This window comes from Gorilla gorilla, chromosome 9 (genome assembly GCF_029281585.2).
Source record: "Gorilla gorilla gorilla isolate KB3781 chromosome 9, NHGRI_mGorGor1-v2.1_pri, whole genome shotgun sequence".
Classification (NCBI taxonomy): domain Eukaryota; kingdom Metazoa; phylum Chordata; class Mammalia; order Primates; family Hominidae; genus Gorilla; species Gorilla gorilla.
This window is the reverse complement of record NC_073233.2, coordinates 15,411,842-15,428,884: the sequence shown is the minus strand read 5'-3', so window position 1 is coordinate 15,428,884 and position 17,043 is coordinate 15,411,842. Positions and strand designations below refer to the sequence as shown.

The 17,043-nt window shown below is 45.2% G+C and overlaps 1 protein-coding gene across 10 annotated transcripts in view; it reads left to right on the top strand.

Moving 5' to 3' along the window:
- SCUBE2 (signal peptide, CUB domain and EGF like domain containing 2) overlaps window positions 1-17,043 on the top strand; it is a 106,691-nt gene that overhangs the window by 77,121 nt on the left and 12,527 nt on the right. For 9 of the 10 annotated variants that reach the window (XM_063710639.1, XM_063710640.1, XM_063710642.1 and 6 more), the window contains 2 exons: window positions 171-377; window positions 15,246-15,416. In XM_063710639.1, the coding sequence (XP_063566709.1) occupies window positions 171-377; window positions 15,246-15,416 (378 nt within the window). The remainder of the gene's footprint in view (window positions 1-170; window positions 378-15,245; window positions 15,417-17,043) is intronic. The other variant, XM_019037626.4, reaches the window with a different exon arrangement.

Genomic DNA, 17,043 nt, shown 5'->3' with positions numbered 1-17,043 from the left:
ATTTCTGTTTGAATCAAATGCTGCCCAGCCTGCTAGGTGCCCCCTCCAGGTTTCTCCCCATTCGGTCCACAGGGAGCTCGGGGTGTTGGTAGGGCCTGCAGTTGATCTGGCCATTGTCACACGCTGCAGCCTGATCTCCTCCCGCACTGCTGTCCCTCTTGTTTCTGTAGCTTCTTGTGACCTGAGCTGCATCGTAAAGCGAACCGAGAAGCGGCTCCGTAAAGCCATCCGCACGCTCAGAAAGGCCGTCCACAGGGAGCAGTTTCACCTCCAGCTCTCAGGCATGAACCTCGACGTGGCTAAAAAGCCTCCCAGAACATCTGAACGCCAGGCAGAGTCCTGTGGAGTGGGCCAGGGTCATGCAGAAAACCAATGTGGTGAGTGGCCTGGGACATTCTTGCTAACAGAACAGCCTTGGGCTCCATAAACACTCAGGGTAACCGAAGGCAAGTCTGGCCCATCCTCCCTTCTCAGGGCTCACTTTAGAGAACACTCCGGGCAGTCCTTCTGTTTCAGTAACTGTTGCGTTTGTGTCTGTCGTCCCTGCTAGGCCCAGAGCTCCCTGGAGTGAGACTGATCTCATTCATCTCCCTGTCCTCAGCGCCTGGCATAGTATCTGGCTTGTGGTGGGCACTAAAATGTTGGTTGACTTGAGGAACAGGAAAGAAGTGGCAAGGTTGATGAGAAGAGGGGATGTTGCCCTTTACAGGTCTGAGGGACAGTGGTCTTCCCTGGCTGGGGCAGGACTGCAGGGGTAAGGTACCCTCGAGCCTTCTCCACACTCTGTCATCAAAGCTACTCTTATGGTCTCCCTCTGGCTTGACCAGCTATGGCAATGAATAAGCTCCTGTCCATAGTTCTGTGCAGAGGCAAAGCTAGGGGGCTGCTTGGCTGCCTTATGAGACCCAGAGCCTCAGCCCAGGGCTCCTAATAGTGTCAGTTCCATTGTATGGGTTGTGTTGGTGGTGGTGTTTCAGAATTAAATTTGAGACCTGGCACTTGAGCAATATCAGTTCTGTCTCTCTGATAAAGCTAGCAAGAGGGTCCAGGACACGAGGTTCTAGGATGGTCAGTTTAGAGATTTGCCACAAGGGACTCTTCTGGGCAATTATAGGAGATTTTATCTGAAAAGTCTTAGATGGGAAAAATTGGGGTCTCACTTTATAGTGATAATCATAATGATTTATTGAGTTCTTATCTGTCACAAGCATAACAGTAAGTCTCATGTCTGCATTATCTCAATTAATCCTAACAGCAACCTTCCCAGGTAGGTATTATTACCTATATTTAACAGCTGAAGCTTAGAGTGTTAAGTTCTCTTGCTCAAGATCACACTGATGTTCTGATTCCAAAGCCTGTGCTCTGGTCCCAAGCAGGGTGAATTTCAGTAATTAGATTTCTCCAGGATAAACTGATGTCCTTTTCCTAAGTATCAGTAGAATCATGAGGCCCAAGCTTAGCTAAGGAGTAAGAATCCCATTTGTATTTCTAAGTAAGCAAAGCTGAATCCAGGGGCACTTGTTCCAGAGAATTGTCAGCCTTAGGCCCACAGCTCAAATTTGTTGCTTTACCAAAACTTAGTGAAAATCAAGTGCAAAATCAAGTGTAACTGTCTACAAGAGGCTGGTTTCCAGATAGTCTTGACTTTCATTCCAGCTGATTCTCTTAAAAAGAAACAAAGTGGAAAAAAGTAAAAACAGCCCAGCTGGTTGATCTGTTCTCATTTAAAATTCTAAGAGTTCCAGTTTCCGTATTAAAATAGTGGGGAGAGTTGGCTGTGGCTGCCCTACTTTCCAGGATGAGTTGCAGAAACTGTCAGGGCCCTCCTGGCCTCTCAGGGTTACACTGCACCCCTCCCCCGTCTGCTATCCTGTTGGGGTGAGGCCTCACGGACGGGCCAGGGAGTCTTTGTGGCCAGTTAAAAAGTCAAGAAAACCTAGTGTCAAGGGCCCCATGGACTGGCTCCCAGTGAGGGTATCACTAATACTACCATGGGTATGTTCCTGGGGAGTAAAGGCCCAAGGATAAGGAGCAGGAGTTACTTAACAGGGGCTTCATGACCACAACAGCCTACGAAAGACACTCGGGGCCAGGCATGATGGCTCACACCTGTAATCCCAGCACTTTGGGAGGCCAAGGCGGGCAGATCACGACATCGGGAGATCGAGACCATCCTGGCCAGCATGGTGAAACCCCGCCTCTACTAAAAAATACAAAAAATTAGCTGGGCGTGGTGGCGCGTCCCTATACTCCCAGCTATTCGGGAGGCTGAGGCAGGAGAATCCCTTGAACCAGGGAGTTGGAGGCTGCAGTGAGCCGAGATCGTGCCACTGCACTCCAGCGTGGGCGACAGAACAAGACTCCGTCTCAAAAAAAAAAGAAAGACACTCAGTAGAGGGTTTGTGTAGCTGTGGTGGTGTGTGAATGTGTCCCTGAGATGCTTGTCATGCTAAATTAGGTTTGATTTGTTTCTAGGGGAGCCAATGTGTCTTGTCTCAGGAGCTCCCAAACGCTGGATGAATTTTGTAGCCCTCACGGCATCAAATCAGGTCCAGGTCTGACAGCAATGTTGAAGATTTTACCATGCAGAGAAAACGGCTCAAGGAGTTACCAGTGACATTCCCTCTTGCTGCTGAGGGAGGAAGTAGGTGTAAAGAAGTGTCAGGTGTGTTAATTAGAAAGGCTTTTTATCCAGCAGGAAGCATGTGGCATAGGCAAGGCTGTGTGTGTGTGTGTGTGTGTGTGTGTGTGTGTGTGTGTGTGTGTGTCTGTCTTCTAGTCCTGGTCTATTTGATGGTGTTAGGACTTCATAAAGACCAGGCTTGCTGATGTTTTCTGAGCTCTGGATGGTACAGTGGAGACAAGCTTAGGATAGTTCCTTTTAGAAATGATTTTCAGTATCTGCAGAAAAGAGCTCAAAAAAAAAAAATGGAGTCACTTCCATCTCTCCTGGGGGGAGAGATGGAACCATTATGTTTATCTTTTTAAATATTTTAAATTTAGTTTTCAATTATGAAAGTAGTGCCTGTTTCAAATGGCACAGAAATGTATACAGTAAGGATGAAAGTTCTCTCCACAGCTCCCCAATCCAACTCCCCAGCAGTAATCACTGTTACAGTTTGCTGTGTGATTTTTCCACAACTGTTTTTATGCACATATAAAAAGGAAATTTTATATATTCACTCAATAAATATTTATTGAGCACCAATTGTGTGCCAGGTACCATTCTAGATATCAGGAATCTAGCAATAAAGAAACAAGCAAACATCTCAGCCCTCACAGAGTTTACAATTTTAGAGGAAGAAGGTAGACAACCAACCAATAAACGAGGAAAGATACTACTATCATGTAGCAGAGGGCGACAGGGATATGGAGAGCAGGGCTGCAGGGAAATGGAATGGAAAGTGCCAGGCCAAGGTGAGGGGTGAGGGATGAGGAGCATACTCCCCCAAAGTGTAGACTGTGGTCAGGGAAGGCCTCATTACAAAGTGTCATTTGGGCAGAGACGCAAAGGACAGCAAGAAGCAAGCTATGGAGATACCTGGGGGAAGAGAGTTTCAGGCAAAGAGAACAACAAATAGGAAAACCCCAAGGTACTGGAAGGAAGGCCAGAAGGATGAGAGCTGAGAGAGGCAGGGAGGGAGAGCAAGGGCAGAGCAGTAGCAGAGGGAACTCAAAACCAGGGAGGACCCTGATCCCGAATCTGATGAGAAAGGAAGCCAGTGGAGGGCTTTGAGCATAGGAGTAACTGACATGTTTTCAAAAGATAACTTTTGAAAGTAGACTGTAGGTTTACATATGAATAAATATATCTTTTTAAAAAAATAGGCTGGGTGCAGTGGCTCACATCTGTAATCCCAGCACTTTGGGAGGCCGAGGTGGGAGGATCACTTCAGGCCAGGAGTTCAATACTAGTTTGGGCAACATAGTGAGACTCTGTCTCACTGTGTTGGTTGGTAGCACCTGTAGTCCCAGCTACTCGGGAGTCTAAGGCGGGAGGATCATCTGAGTCCAGGAGTTCGAGGCTGCAGTGAGCTATGATTGTGTCACTGCACTGCAGCCTGGGTGGCAGACCAAGAGCCTATCTTAACAAAATAAAAAACAAATATCAATACAATTTGAATAGTGCTATGTGTTGTTTTTAACTGTAGTTAGATCAAGAACATCTCTCTAACATGATAGCAGAGCAACCTCATTTCTTTTACAGCTTCCCAGGCTGTATTTGTTTGAAGACACCAGTATTGATTAGCCCTACCCCTACTGGTGAACATAGAAGTTATTGCTAATTTTTCTATGGCAAATAGTGCTCAGTGAATATCATTCTTTGTACACATGGCCAATATTTCTGAAGGATAGACTTGCAAAAGTACAATAGCCGACTCAAAGAACTTGCATATTTAAAACTTTAATAGATACTGCCAAATTACTTTCCCAAAAGATCATACCTATGCATGTCGCTTCCAACGTTGGAAGCATCCTACATCTTTGCTAACATGGATTATTTATCATTGATCCTTTTCATTTTTGCAAATCTGGTAAGCAAAAAAAAAATAGTCATTTTAACTTGGTTTTATTAGTAAGACTAAGCATGCTGTCTTATGCCTGTGGTCATTTGGATTCCTTCTTCTGAGAACATCTATATTCTTTGCCTATTTTTGCATTGAACTGTTTGTCCTTTGTATAGCATTAAAAAATAAATTTTAAAGTCCCAATTTACACCAGAGAAAATAATCACTTCTGACCAATTGTATATTTTCTTTCTTATTGTTATTTTATATAGTAAAGTTTCGTTAATTTGGCATTTGGGGACTTTGGGGACAGCCTGCTCTCCAAGTGACCTTTGTACCATCTGTGATCAATTTTAACAAGATGGCAAAAAAAAAAAAATGATTATAGGGTCCAAGGAACAAATTTCTTAAGCTCTGTAGTACTTCATAAAGTTCTTCATGTCTAAAGAAAATTAACTATATGACATGGATGTCTAGCTATTGTACTTTCATAATACCAGCTAAAAGATAAATTATTTAAGAAATACACTGGATAATATATATGTGTGTGTATGCATGTGTGTGTATATATGTATGTATGTATGTATTATATATACTGTATTTGGTTGTTTTGAAAACTTGCTGAGATTTTTAGAAGAAACAATCCAGACAACTGGCAAACTTCGAAGTATTTTAGTGCCTGGGTTCTTGAGAGACTAGGAACATTTAATTCCTTTTGTAACAGCTTACTGCTGTTCCTCTGCAGCAACCTTGGATATGTTGCTAAGGAGCCTCAACTTTATCTCTAGGTGACATGCTGCCATTGGAGGATTTACTCGGGAAGTGTCCAGGTCATATGTGTATTCTAGAAAGATCTCTCTGACTTTACTGGAGGGAGCAGAATTAGAGGCAGAAAGACCAATCTGGGGGCTTTTGAATGTGTTGCCTATGAGATATTGAGAACATGCAGGTCCTAGATAGAGAAACAGCAATGGGTTAGAGAAATATTTAAGAGGGAAAATGAGCAGCATTTGGGGATGACATGGATTGGGGACTGAGAAGAGGAAAGAGGTGGGCTGAGCTCAGCTCAGAGGATTCTGATGTGGCCTGTGATCCTGGCACTTGCTTCCCATACATCCCTCATCTCACCATGCCCTGTTTCATATGCAGGAGGCACTGAGAAAAAGCCAGAGGGTTGGTTGAATGATGAAATGAATGTGATAACTGGAGAAGAAATAATCAGAAGAGATTTATAGGAGAAGCAGGAAAAAAATAGGCTCTTGAGAGAGCATGAGAAAGGATGAAAAAGATACATAAAAGGAGGCTAAAGCCTGAATATTGAGTCAGAGAAACTGAGAGGAGTGCAGGAAGGCAAGGCAAGGAGGTTTTTGAGCCAGGGAGTGAAGCAATCAGAAAAAGAGTTTAGAAAGGTGCATCTGATGGTAGAATGGAAAGAGTGGAGGCAGGGAGGGACAGAAAGCCAGGGGAATCTTGGAAGGTTACTGCAGCAATCCAAATAAGAGACGGTGAGGATCTAAGGGACATTCATGCCATGGGGACGAAGAATAGGGGATAGAGAGAAGGGACACAGCTGTAGGATGCTGCCGCTGAGTGACAGGGCAGTGAGGACAGAAGCCAGGGAGAGCTGTGATTTGGAGCCTTGGTGCCTGGGAAAATAGAGATGCTTCTGTAAGAGGAGTAAAGCCAGAGGCCAGGGAGAGAAGTGCTCCTTGGGCAACAAGATTTCTAGGCAGAGGTGTCCATGGGTGTCTGGGAGTCTAGCGAAACAACTTCTTCTCTTCATGTCCAGCCTAACTTGCCTAATCCCGAGTCTGTCCACACAGGCTCAGAGCTGCCTCCTGTTAAAATGGATGGACAGCTCATGCCTCTAAGGCCCCCCTCTATCTTGCACTCAAGCTGGAGCCTGTCCTCTCTCAGCTTCTTAAGAATGTTGCCCCTGCTGTTGTCCCCATCGACCCCTCCCATCTCAGAATTCTTCTCCTCTGCTAGATCATTTCCAACATCACACAAACCCATCTCCTGTCTTAAAAACCAAACAAACCCTCCATTGACTTCATGCATCTCTATAGCTACTGCCTCATTTCTGTGTCCCCCATTCTGTGTAGAACGAAGCTCTTTGAAGGAGCCGTAGTCATACTGTCTTTGCCTCCTTACCTCCCATTTCTCTTCAGTCTGATTTTCATGCCTAACCTCTCCACAGAAACATTTTCCAAGATTCCTAACCACCTCTGTGATGCCGAATCCAGTTGCCTTTCCTCACTCCTCATGAGGCATCCTCTCTGCTAATCACTCCCTCTCCTGGAAACACTTTCTTCCTGTGGGTTTCAGACACAACACACTTCTACTTCTCCATACCTCACTGGCTGCTCCCTTTTCATTTTCAATGCTGGTTCTGGTTCCTCCCCTACTTTCTGATTATCCTAGGGATGAATCCTTCGTCCCCTCCTCTGTCTTCCCACTCTCCTTGGTGACCTTTCCCAGTGCCATAGCTTTAAATACCACCACATGCTGGCGATTCTGAAACTGCCCTCTCCAGCTCCTTTGTCCCAGAGATGCTGAACATTTGAATGCACACACACACATTCTCTCTCCCTCTAAGTAAAATATATATGAATGTTTACTTATTTATAAACTATATACTTACACTATTGGCTAGTACACTATGTTCATCACAAAAGACAGAACAAGATAAAGATTAAATAAACAAATTTAAAAATAACTGGCTAGCATCTTAAGGTAGAATCTTTACAATTGGGCGAGGTTCATTATTGATAGTGGTGGTCGCAAATCCATTTGTCCTGTAGTCTTTTTGACTATTGCTAGTGCTTTAGGTGAACTCTTGACAGACCAGATTAAATCGTAACGGTTTCTGTCTCATGATGTAGTTTGACAAAGAGCTAATACACTAGTGCCTCCTTATAGGCAGTTTTGCTTTCTGTGGTTTGAGTTACCTGGGTCAACCATGGTCCAAAAATATCAAATGGAAAATTCCAGAAATAAACAATTTGTAAGTTTTAAATTGCCCACTCTTCAGAGTGGCGTGATGAAATCTCGTGTTGTCCTGCTCCATCCTGCCTGGGATATGAATCCTCCCTTTCTCCTGCGTACCCACGGTGTATACCCTCCCCATCCTGCCTGGGATATGAATCCTCCCTTTATCCTGCGTACCCACGGTGTATACCCTCCCCCATGCTGCCTGGGATATGAATCCTCCCTTTATCCTGCGTACCCACGGTGTATACCCTCCCCATCCTGCCTGGGATATGAATCCTCCCTTTATCCTGCGTACCCACGGTGTATACCCTCCCCATCCTGCCTGGGATATGAATCCTCCCTTTGTCCTGCGTACCCACGCTGTGTACCCTCCCCATCCTGCCTGGGATATGAATCCTCCCTTTCTCCTGCATACCCACGCTGTGTACCCTCCCCATCCTGCCTGGGATACGAATCCTCCCTTTCTCCTGCGTACCCACGCTGTGTACCCTCCCCATCCTGCCTGGGATACGAATCCTCCCTTTCTCCTGCGTACCCACGCTGTGTACCCTCCCCATCCTTCCTGGGATATGAATCCTCCCTTTGTTCTGCGTACCCACGCTGTGTACCCTCCCCATCCTGCCTGGGATATGAATCCTCCCTTTGTCCTGCGTACCCACGCTGTGTACCCTCCCCATCCTGCCTGGGATATGAATCCTCCCTTTGTCCTGCATACCCACGCTGTGTACCCTCCCCATCCTGCCTGGGATATGAATCCTCCCTTTCTCCTGCGTACCCACGCTGTGTACCCTCCCCATCCTGCCTGGGATATGAATCCTCCCTTTCTCCTGTGTACCCACGGTGTATACCCTCCCCATCCTGCCTGGGATACGAATCCTCCCTTTATCCTGCGTACCCACGCTGTGTACCCTCCCCATCCTGCCTGGGATACGAATCCTCCCTTTCTCCTGCGTACCCACTCTGTGTACCCTCCCCCATGTTAGTCACATAGTAGTCATCTCAATTATCAGATTGACAGATCACAAGAAGGGTGAGTACGGTACTATAAGACACTTTGAGAGAGAGGCCACATTCACATAACTTTTTATTATAATATGTTGTGATAATTGTTTTATTATTATTGTTAATCTCTTGCTGTGCCTAATTTATAAATGAAACTTTATCATGAATAAGCACGCATAGGAAAACCCCTAGTGTATATAGGGTGTGGTACTCTCCGAGGTTCCAGGCACCCACTGGGGGTCTTGGATGGGAAACCTCCGCTCCACTGTGGACACGGGTGGCTGCTGTGCCAGGAACAGAAGATGCGCCCACGGGCCCTCTCCTGTGGTGCGGACGCGCGTGGGTGCTGTACTAGGAGAAGATGCCGCGGGCCCTCTCCTGTGGTGCGGACGCGCGTGGCTGCTGTGCTAGGAGAAGATGCCGCGGGCCCTCTCCTGTGGTGCGGACGCGCGTGGCTGCTGTGCTAGGAGAAGATGCCGCGGGCCCTCTCCTGTGGTGCGGACGCGCGTGGCTGCTGTGCTAGGAGCAGAAGATGCGCCCACGGACACTCCTGTGGTGCGCATGGGCTCGCGTCACGTTTACGCCCTTCAGTCGGGTGTTCTTTCCGGGAATCCATCAAAGCTGCTTTCTATTTTGTGATGGTTACTTTAGTTAAAAACACGATCATATAGATCAGGACATCTCATTACCCAGGCATAGCTAAGCTGTAACTATTCTCTATGTATTGAGAGGCGAGAGTCAGTCAGTGCCCTGCGCCCGAGTTGTGGGTGCCAGTGCTTCTCTTTTCTTGGCGACCCTGGCTCCTCACATGTGTCTTGTGCCTCACAGAGATGGGGACTGGCTGGGAGGCTGCTCTTACACCATATTCTAAACCAGAGGAGCTTCGTTTGTTTCTTATTTTAGGTGAAAATTCGTAGGCATGGGTGTAGAAACGTGCTCCCACCCGGTGGATCATCTTGTCAACCCCTGAGGTGTAGTATTCCGCCTCAGAGACCAACAGTAGAACCTGTGCCTTCTTAGTACCCGCACTTGGATGGCCAACTGGCATCTCAAAGTCAGTGTTTCCAAACAAAGCTTCTTATCCTCTCAAGCTTCAAATCAAATCAAACCAGCATCCTCCCTCCCAAATCAAACCAGCATCTCAGTAAGGGGCACCTCGCCTCACCCAGTTGCTCAAGTCGAAAGCCTGAGTCATCTTGACCTCTCCCTTTCTGTTGCGTTCCTCATCCAGTCCGTGTGCAAATCCCGTCAGCTCTGCCTTCAGGTAATTTCCTTTATCTGACCAGTTTTCTCCTCCTCCGTTATTATTACTGCTCTGTTTCAAGCCACCATCATCTCTAGCTCAGTCTGTTGTACCAGGCTCTGAATTGTTCTCCTCAGCCTTGCCTGGCCTCCGTCTGTTCTCCACACAGCAGCCAGGACATCTCTTAAAAACATAAATCAGGCTGGGTACAGTGGCTCACTTTCGGATGCTGAGACAGAGGACCACTTGAGCCCAGGAGACCCTATTTCTACAAAAAGTTAAAACATTAGCTGGGCATGGTGGTGCAAGCCTGTAGTTCCAGCTACTCAGGAGTCTAAGGTGGGAGGATCACTTGAGCCCAGGAGGTTGAGGCTGCAGTGAGCCATGATCACTCCAGCCTGGGTAACAGAGCACAACCCTGTCTCCTAAGCAAAAAAAAGAAAAGAAAAACATAAATCAGATTGTGTCACTGCCCCATTTCAAACCTCCAACATACTTTGAGTAAGGTGTAATTTCCTTACCATGGCCTTCAAGCACCCATGTGATCTGGCCCTTGCTTGCTTTTTAAAGTTCCTCTCTTATTGCCCTACCCCCTTATGCTGTGTTCCTACTACACTGCCTTTGTTGCTATTAGGCAATCTCATTGCAAGGCTATTTCCTGTTTTTTGTTGTTGTTTTGTGTTTTTTTGTTTGTTTGTTTTTTAGACAGGGTCTTGCTCTGTCACCCAGGCTGGAGTGTAGTGGTGTGATTTTGGCTCATTGCAACCTCCGCCTCCTGGGCTCAAGCTATTCTCCCACTGGCGTGCACTACCACACTCAGCTAACTTTTTAAGGTGATTTTGGAAAGACGAGGTCTCACTATATTTCCCAAGCTGGCCTTGAACTCTGGGCTCAAGCAGTCCTCCTGCCTTAGCCTCCCAATGTGCTGGAATTACAGGTGTGAGCCACAGCGCCCAGCCTGTTTCCCACATTTTATTCTGGTCTCTGTTCAGAAAGGCCTTTCTTGGCCACAGTTCTAAAATAGCATATATACAAACTCCATCCCTACCCCCTCTTTGTCCTCTTCCCCTGTTTTCCTTTTCTTCATCATACTACTACTTGCATTCTATTACATACTTATTTGCTTGCTCATTGAGATTTATTGCTCATATATTTACTGCCCTGAGAACCCCATTAGAACAGGGTCATGTCTGTCTTCTCTGCTGTGTCTCCAGCTCCTAGAACGGTACTAAGCACATAATGAGCACTCAATAAGTACTTATTGAATGAATGAGTAAATGAATCTTCACAGGGACAACAGATGAAATCCCAAGGATAGTAGATAACATTAAGAGAAAAGAGGGCAAAGGGCAAATCTTTGGAGAAATATTTAAATTAAGGGCAAAAGAGGCACTCTAAAGGAAGTGAAATTTCAGCTCCAGTTAACTAGGCATGAAAAGAACATAGTGTACATTTGGGAACCCAATAAGGAAGAAGGCATCAAGCTGGGCTCATTTCTCTGCCTCAACTATAGGAATGTTTTTAAAGAGCAAACCTGAGCACAGGTCAAAAACCTGGACAATGAAAAATCAATCTCTCAGCCCAAGAAGGCACTGTCCCCCGTTATCATGGGGGCAGTCATTTAAAGAGAGCTCAAACCAGGATCCTGAGGCCAGCTCTGCCTCGGGCATCAGCGCCTCTGGACTGGGACAAAGCAGCAGCCCTGGGGCACCCTGGGAATCCACATGGGCTGCTTGTGGCTCTTCTTCAGAAGTCAAGGCGTGATTCTTAAGAAAGCAGTCAAATACTAGAGGGTGACCCCTTTTATTAGGTTCATCATCTTAGCCACAGAGAGACCATAGTGTTTGTCCACAGCCTGAAATACTCAAAGGCCACAGTGCTGAAAAGAGGCCGAGGCTTGAAGCTTCTTTGTCGCCATTAATCCTCATCCTGCTGGTCTGTCCCTTTTGCATCAGAAAAGCTTTCTGGTATCTTTTTTAAAGAAGGAGAAAAAACAGCTGTGTGGGATTTGAGAATGAGATTTTAATGGTCACTGAAGGCACACAAAAGCTTTGCTGTGATAGTGAAGTGTTCTGGGGGCAATTGACTCCTTTGTCCTGGGCAGCAAAACAAGCTGGCTGCTGAAGGAGAAGAGAGAAGCCACTGGAACGTGTGATTGAGGTCTCTGCAGGCCAGATTCTCAGCACATTTGCAAAGAGCGGTTTTCAGGCATCCCTTCATGATATTTCAGAGTTGCCTTTTAGTGTTTAGCTCATTTTTACCTTGTGAAAGAATCATATATATTTGGGAGGTGCTTGGCATGAATTATTTCTGCAGGTCTTTCTCTCTGGAAGGAAAATGGACACTGTGACTGACAATACGAGTTTGTTTATGTGAAGCAGGCCTTTCATTGTGAGGAAAAAGAACTGGTGCCCTCTTTTCCACAGGGCAGCCTGAAGGGTTTCTCAGCACTTTGAGCAGTTAAGCAATGGCACAGAGGTGGGATATTGTGAGGTCTCTCTAAAGGTCACCTTGCAAAGGCTGTGGAGGTTGAAAGAGTTCTCAGGAGCAGGGACAGCAGAGCAGCAGGAGCCCATCCTGGTCCCTGGCTCAGTGAGAACCAGGCCTGGTGTTGTCCACCTGCTGAGGACATCTGTTTTCTGCCAGAGGAACCATGATGGAACAGACCATAGTGATGTGACTCTAAGTTATGATTAATGGGGCTGTTGGAATCATTGTCACCATATCGGCACTTTCCCTTCTGTGGATGAGTATTGTAAAAACAGCTCTTCTTCAAATAGAAATGGCTGAGCAGAGGGGCTCTGGACAGCCTTGGTTTTACCTGCTTCATGACAGGTGAGCTCCTTAGAGCCATGAAGGAGTTATTCTCTGATTTACTGGCCTGCTACAGACACTGAAAGAGTCAAGTGGGACATAGGGTAAAACGTGAATTCGTAATACAGAATTCAGCCCAGCTTTACATGAGAGATGGGCTGGAACCAGAGCGATATGGAAACCATTATCCAGTAGGGCTGCATTTAGAGAAGAAGTCTGGAATTATACTCTATTTGCCATCAGTCTCATTATAATATTGTTTGCCAATAAAACAAGAGTTTGGTTCACTTTTAATTTTTTAAAAATATAAAATTGTGGTCGGCCATGGTGGCTCATGCCTGTAATCCCAGCACTTTGAGAGGCTGAGGCAGGTGGATCACCTGAAGTCAGGAGTTCAAGACCAGCCAGGCTGGCATGGTGAAACCCTGTTTCTATTAAAAATACAAAAAATTAGCCCGGCATGGTAGTGCTTGCCTGTAATCCCAGCTACTTGGGAAGCTGGGGTGGGAGAATCGCTTGAACCCAGGAGGCGGAGGTTGCAACGAGCTGAGATCGCGCCATTGCACTCCAGCTTGGGCAACAAGAGTGAAACTCCATCTCAAAAAATCTATATATATAAAATTGTATTTAAATGATACATGAATGTTGTAAAAGAAAATCCAAGAAATATGAGTATTAAGATTTAGATATTTGGATAGACTTTATTAATTGGTTACATTGAATTGTAGAAATAATATTTAAAATGTGGCATATTTTTGCTTACCATGATCCAAAAGCCTGATTTTTTTTAAGATTATGGAATGAATAATGAAAAGACATTTTTATTTCTTATAACAGAGAACTTTCCCATGTTTAACCCTAAGAGTATATATGCAAATTGCATTTGTAGAATAGGATGAAAACCGATCTTCCTTGTTACAGACACTGGAGAGCTATAATAGTTAACTTTATCATGTGATTTTTTTCTATTTCTTGGCAGCTTACATATAGAGAATGTTTGTTCCAGTCAAACTCTCCTAGCCCCATAGAGAATCCTTGATAAAGTCTTCAATTGCACTTAAATCTGCCCGTTTGTTAAATAACTTTTTTCCCTTTTAAACTCAAAGCTCTTGATCTTACAGTACCATAGGAGTATTTCACAAATTAGCTGTGGGACTTTGGCCAAATTATTAACCTCTCTAAGTCTCTGTTTCTGTAAAACGGTGCTAATAATAGCACCTAGATCCTTAGGGCTGTGTTGAGGAATAAATGAGATACTTTATGTAGAGCTTTTGACATGGTGTCTAGTATAAGTACTCAACAAATGTTAGTCATTAGAAATGCGATGACTCTGATGATGTTTGAATAGTAGGGAGCCAAATTTGGTATGTTTGCTTCATATTCATAGCCTAAAATAAGGTACGAATCTACATTTAACAGTACTAGAAATAGAATCAGAAGCAACATTTATGAATTTCCTTATTTACCAGCATTTACACTTTGTTGTATTGATTTTTTTTTTCTTTGAGACAGAGCCTCACTCTGTCGCCCAGGCTGGAGTGCAGTGACACCATCTCGGCCCATTGCAACCTCCGTGTTTGCAGAGCTCAAGCAATTCTCCTGCCTTGCCTCCCAAGTAGCTGGGATTACAGGTGTGCACCACCACACCCAGCTAATTTTTCTGTTTTGTTTGTTTGTTTGTTTTTTCAGTAGAGACGGGGTTTCTCCATGTTGGCCAGGCTGGTCTGGAACTCCTGACCTCAGGTGATCCACCCACCTTGGCCTTCTAAAGTGCTGGGATCATAGGTGTGAGCCACTGCGCACAGCCTGTTGTATTATTTATTATGAATCTGAAGTGTGCTATTTTGTAAGAGTCTTGAGATCACCACCCATCCCAGCCGGCCACCAGAGAATGAACTTTTCAAAACACAGCTTCTGGACATCTTCCTCTTCTTTTCTTTTTTCTTTTTTAGAGAAGGGGTCTCATTTTCACTATGTTGCCAAGGCTAGACTCAAATTCCTAGGCTCAGGTGATTCCATCTTAGCCTCCCCGGTAGCTAGGACTACAGACGCACACAACCATGCCTGACTCCTGTCCTTTCAATGATTCCTTTACCTGTGACAATAAAATCCAAATGCCTGGCACTCAAGAACTTTTGCAGTCTATTCCCAACCTTTTCTTTCCTCTCCTCCTGATTTAATGCATGAACTTTTAGAACCTGCCCCCTTTCCCAACTGCGAAGATCCTATTCATCCTTCAAGGCCTGACACAAATGTGACCTCCTCTAGGACACCTTTCAGGATGCCACCAGACAGAATTAATAACACTCTTCTTCCAGCACTAGACCTATGTTCAATGAATGATTTTCACCTCTATAATTGTGTCAACAGCCCTGTGAAGTAGCTCTCTTCAACCATCAAGTGCTTGTGCTACAAAAATAATTCGAACCCCTGTGATCCCTATTCTCAAGAAGCTCATGGTCTAGGGAGAGACAGAGCTGTAAACACCTCTAACGGGGCAATAAGGATCATGCTGTGCAGAGGTGTGCAGAGAGAACCAAGGCAGGGCACACTGCATATTCAGGGAGTTTGCATGCGGCGGGTGGTGTGGTCAGTGCCATCTATTTGCCTTCATCTCTAGAACTCACATAATCCTTCCTTGGCCTTTGTGTCCACACTGACCAGATTGTTTCCCTTTTGGCTAGTCAGTTGCAGGGCTGGGACCTATTATGATGGAACACAAGAACGCTGCATTTTATGTCCAAATGGAACCTTCCAAAATGAGGAAGGACAAATTACTTGTGAACCATGCCCAAGACCAGGAAATTCTGGGGCCCTGACGACCCCAGAAGCTTGGAATATGTCTGAATGTGGAGGTAAGGATGCTGTCTGTTCCTTCCTACTCCTCCCATCTCTGATGTCATTGTTTAGACAGAAGGCATCTCAAGGACTCCAGACAATGCACACTCACCTGGGGCTTCCTACAAGCAGGGACCACGTTGGCTCGATTCATCTTTGGCTCACCAGTGCCTAGGTCAGTTCCTGACACATGCTGGGCAGATACTCATTTGAGCAAATAAATGAAGATGGGGTAGAATACACTAGCAGAAGAGCGTAAGTGTTGAAACTGCGTGCTTTCTTCACTGGAAATATATACACCTGAAACCTGAGTGATTTCCCTATCTATAGGTACTGTTTTGAAAGTGTTAAAATGAAGAGAGGAGGTCTGGGTTTTTCTCCAGCTTTGGTCTCAAATTCTTAGTTTTTTTATTTAAAACAAATGTATCCGTTTATTTTGTTAAAACTGGGACCTTCTCTGTGAAGAGCTTTTAATTATCTCTTATAAAATGTTAACTTTGAAGTCAATCTCAAGCTCTGTGGGCTTTCCTATTTATTTTATTATTAAATGTCTTCCTTTTATTAAATGGGAGAAGGGCTGGCTGTATTGACACTCTGTGGGCTCCAGTGGCAGGTGTGATCTGAATGGTGATTTATATCTGATGGCCACGGCAGAGTGAAGACCCCTTGTGCTGCTCCCACGGCTGTCCTTGGAGTGACTCCCAGCCTCAGCTTTATTTCCCACCTAAATAACTCCAAACCGAACTGCAGGGCTGTTTCTGGCTTAAAAATCAAATCCTCATATTGACTGTGTGACTCCTATCATCTCTTTGGTCTGTTATAAAACTCCAAAACTAACTGCAAGGTTGATAAGGGGTGACATTTTGGCATGAATTTACCCTCGTATGTGACATTATTATTATATTTTCTTGAGACAGAGTCTCACTCTCTCACTAAGACTGGAGTGCTGTGGTGCAATCTCGGCTCACTGCAACCTCCACCCCCTGGGTTCAAGTGATTCTCATGCCTCAGCCTCCAGAGAAGCTGGGATTACAGGTGCATGCCACCATGCCATGCTAAATTTTGTATTTTAGCAGAGATGGGGTTTCGCCATGTTGGCCAGGCTGGTCTCAAACTCCTGACCTCAGGTGATCCACCCGCCTCGGCCTCCCAAAGTGTTGGTATTACAGGCGTGAGCCACTGCACCCGGCCTATGTGACCTTATTAAGAAAAATTTAGGCCAGGCATGGTGGCTCATACCTGTAACCCTAGCACTTTGGGTTCAGGATCACTTGAGCTCAGGTGGCTAACCCTAACCCTAAGACCAGCCTGGGCAACATAGTGAGACCTCGTTTGTAGAAAAAATTAAAAAAAACAAAAAATAGCTGAGTGTGGTGGCACATGGTAATCTCAGCTACTTAGGTGGCTGAGGTGCAGGGACAGCTTAAGCCCAGGAGGTCAAGCTATAGTAAGCTGTGATTGTGCCACTGCACTCCAGCCTAGGCAACAGAGACCCTGTCTCAAAAAAAAAAAAATGACAGCAATAAGAATATTAGTAATAATGGTTATTATAGCTACCATGTATTGAATATTTACCTATGCCAGGCATTATGCTAAGTATATTATATGAATTATTCACAATTCATATAATCATTACAACTCCAC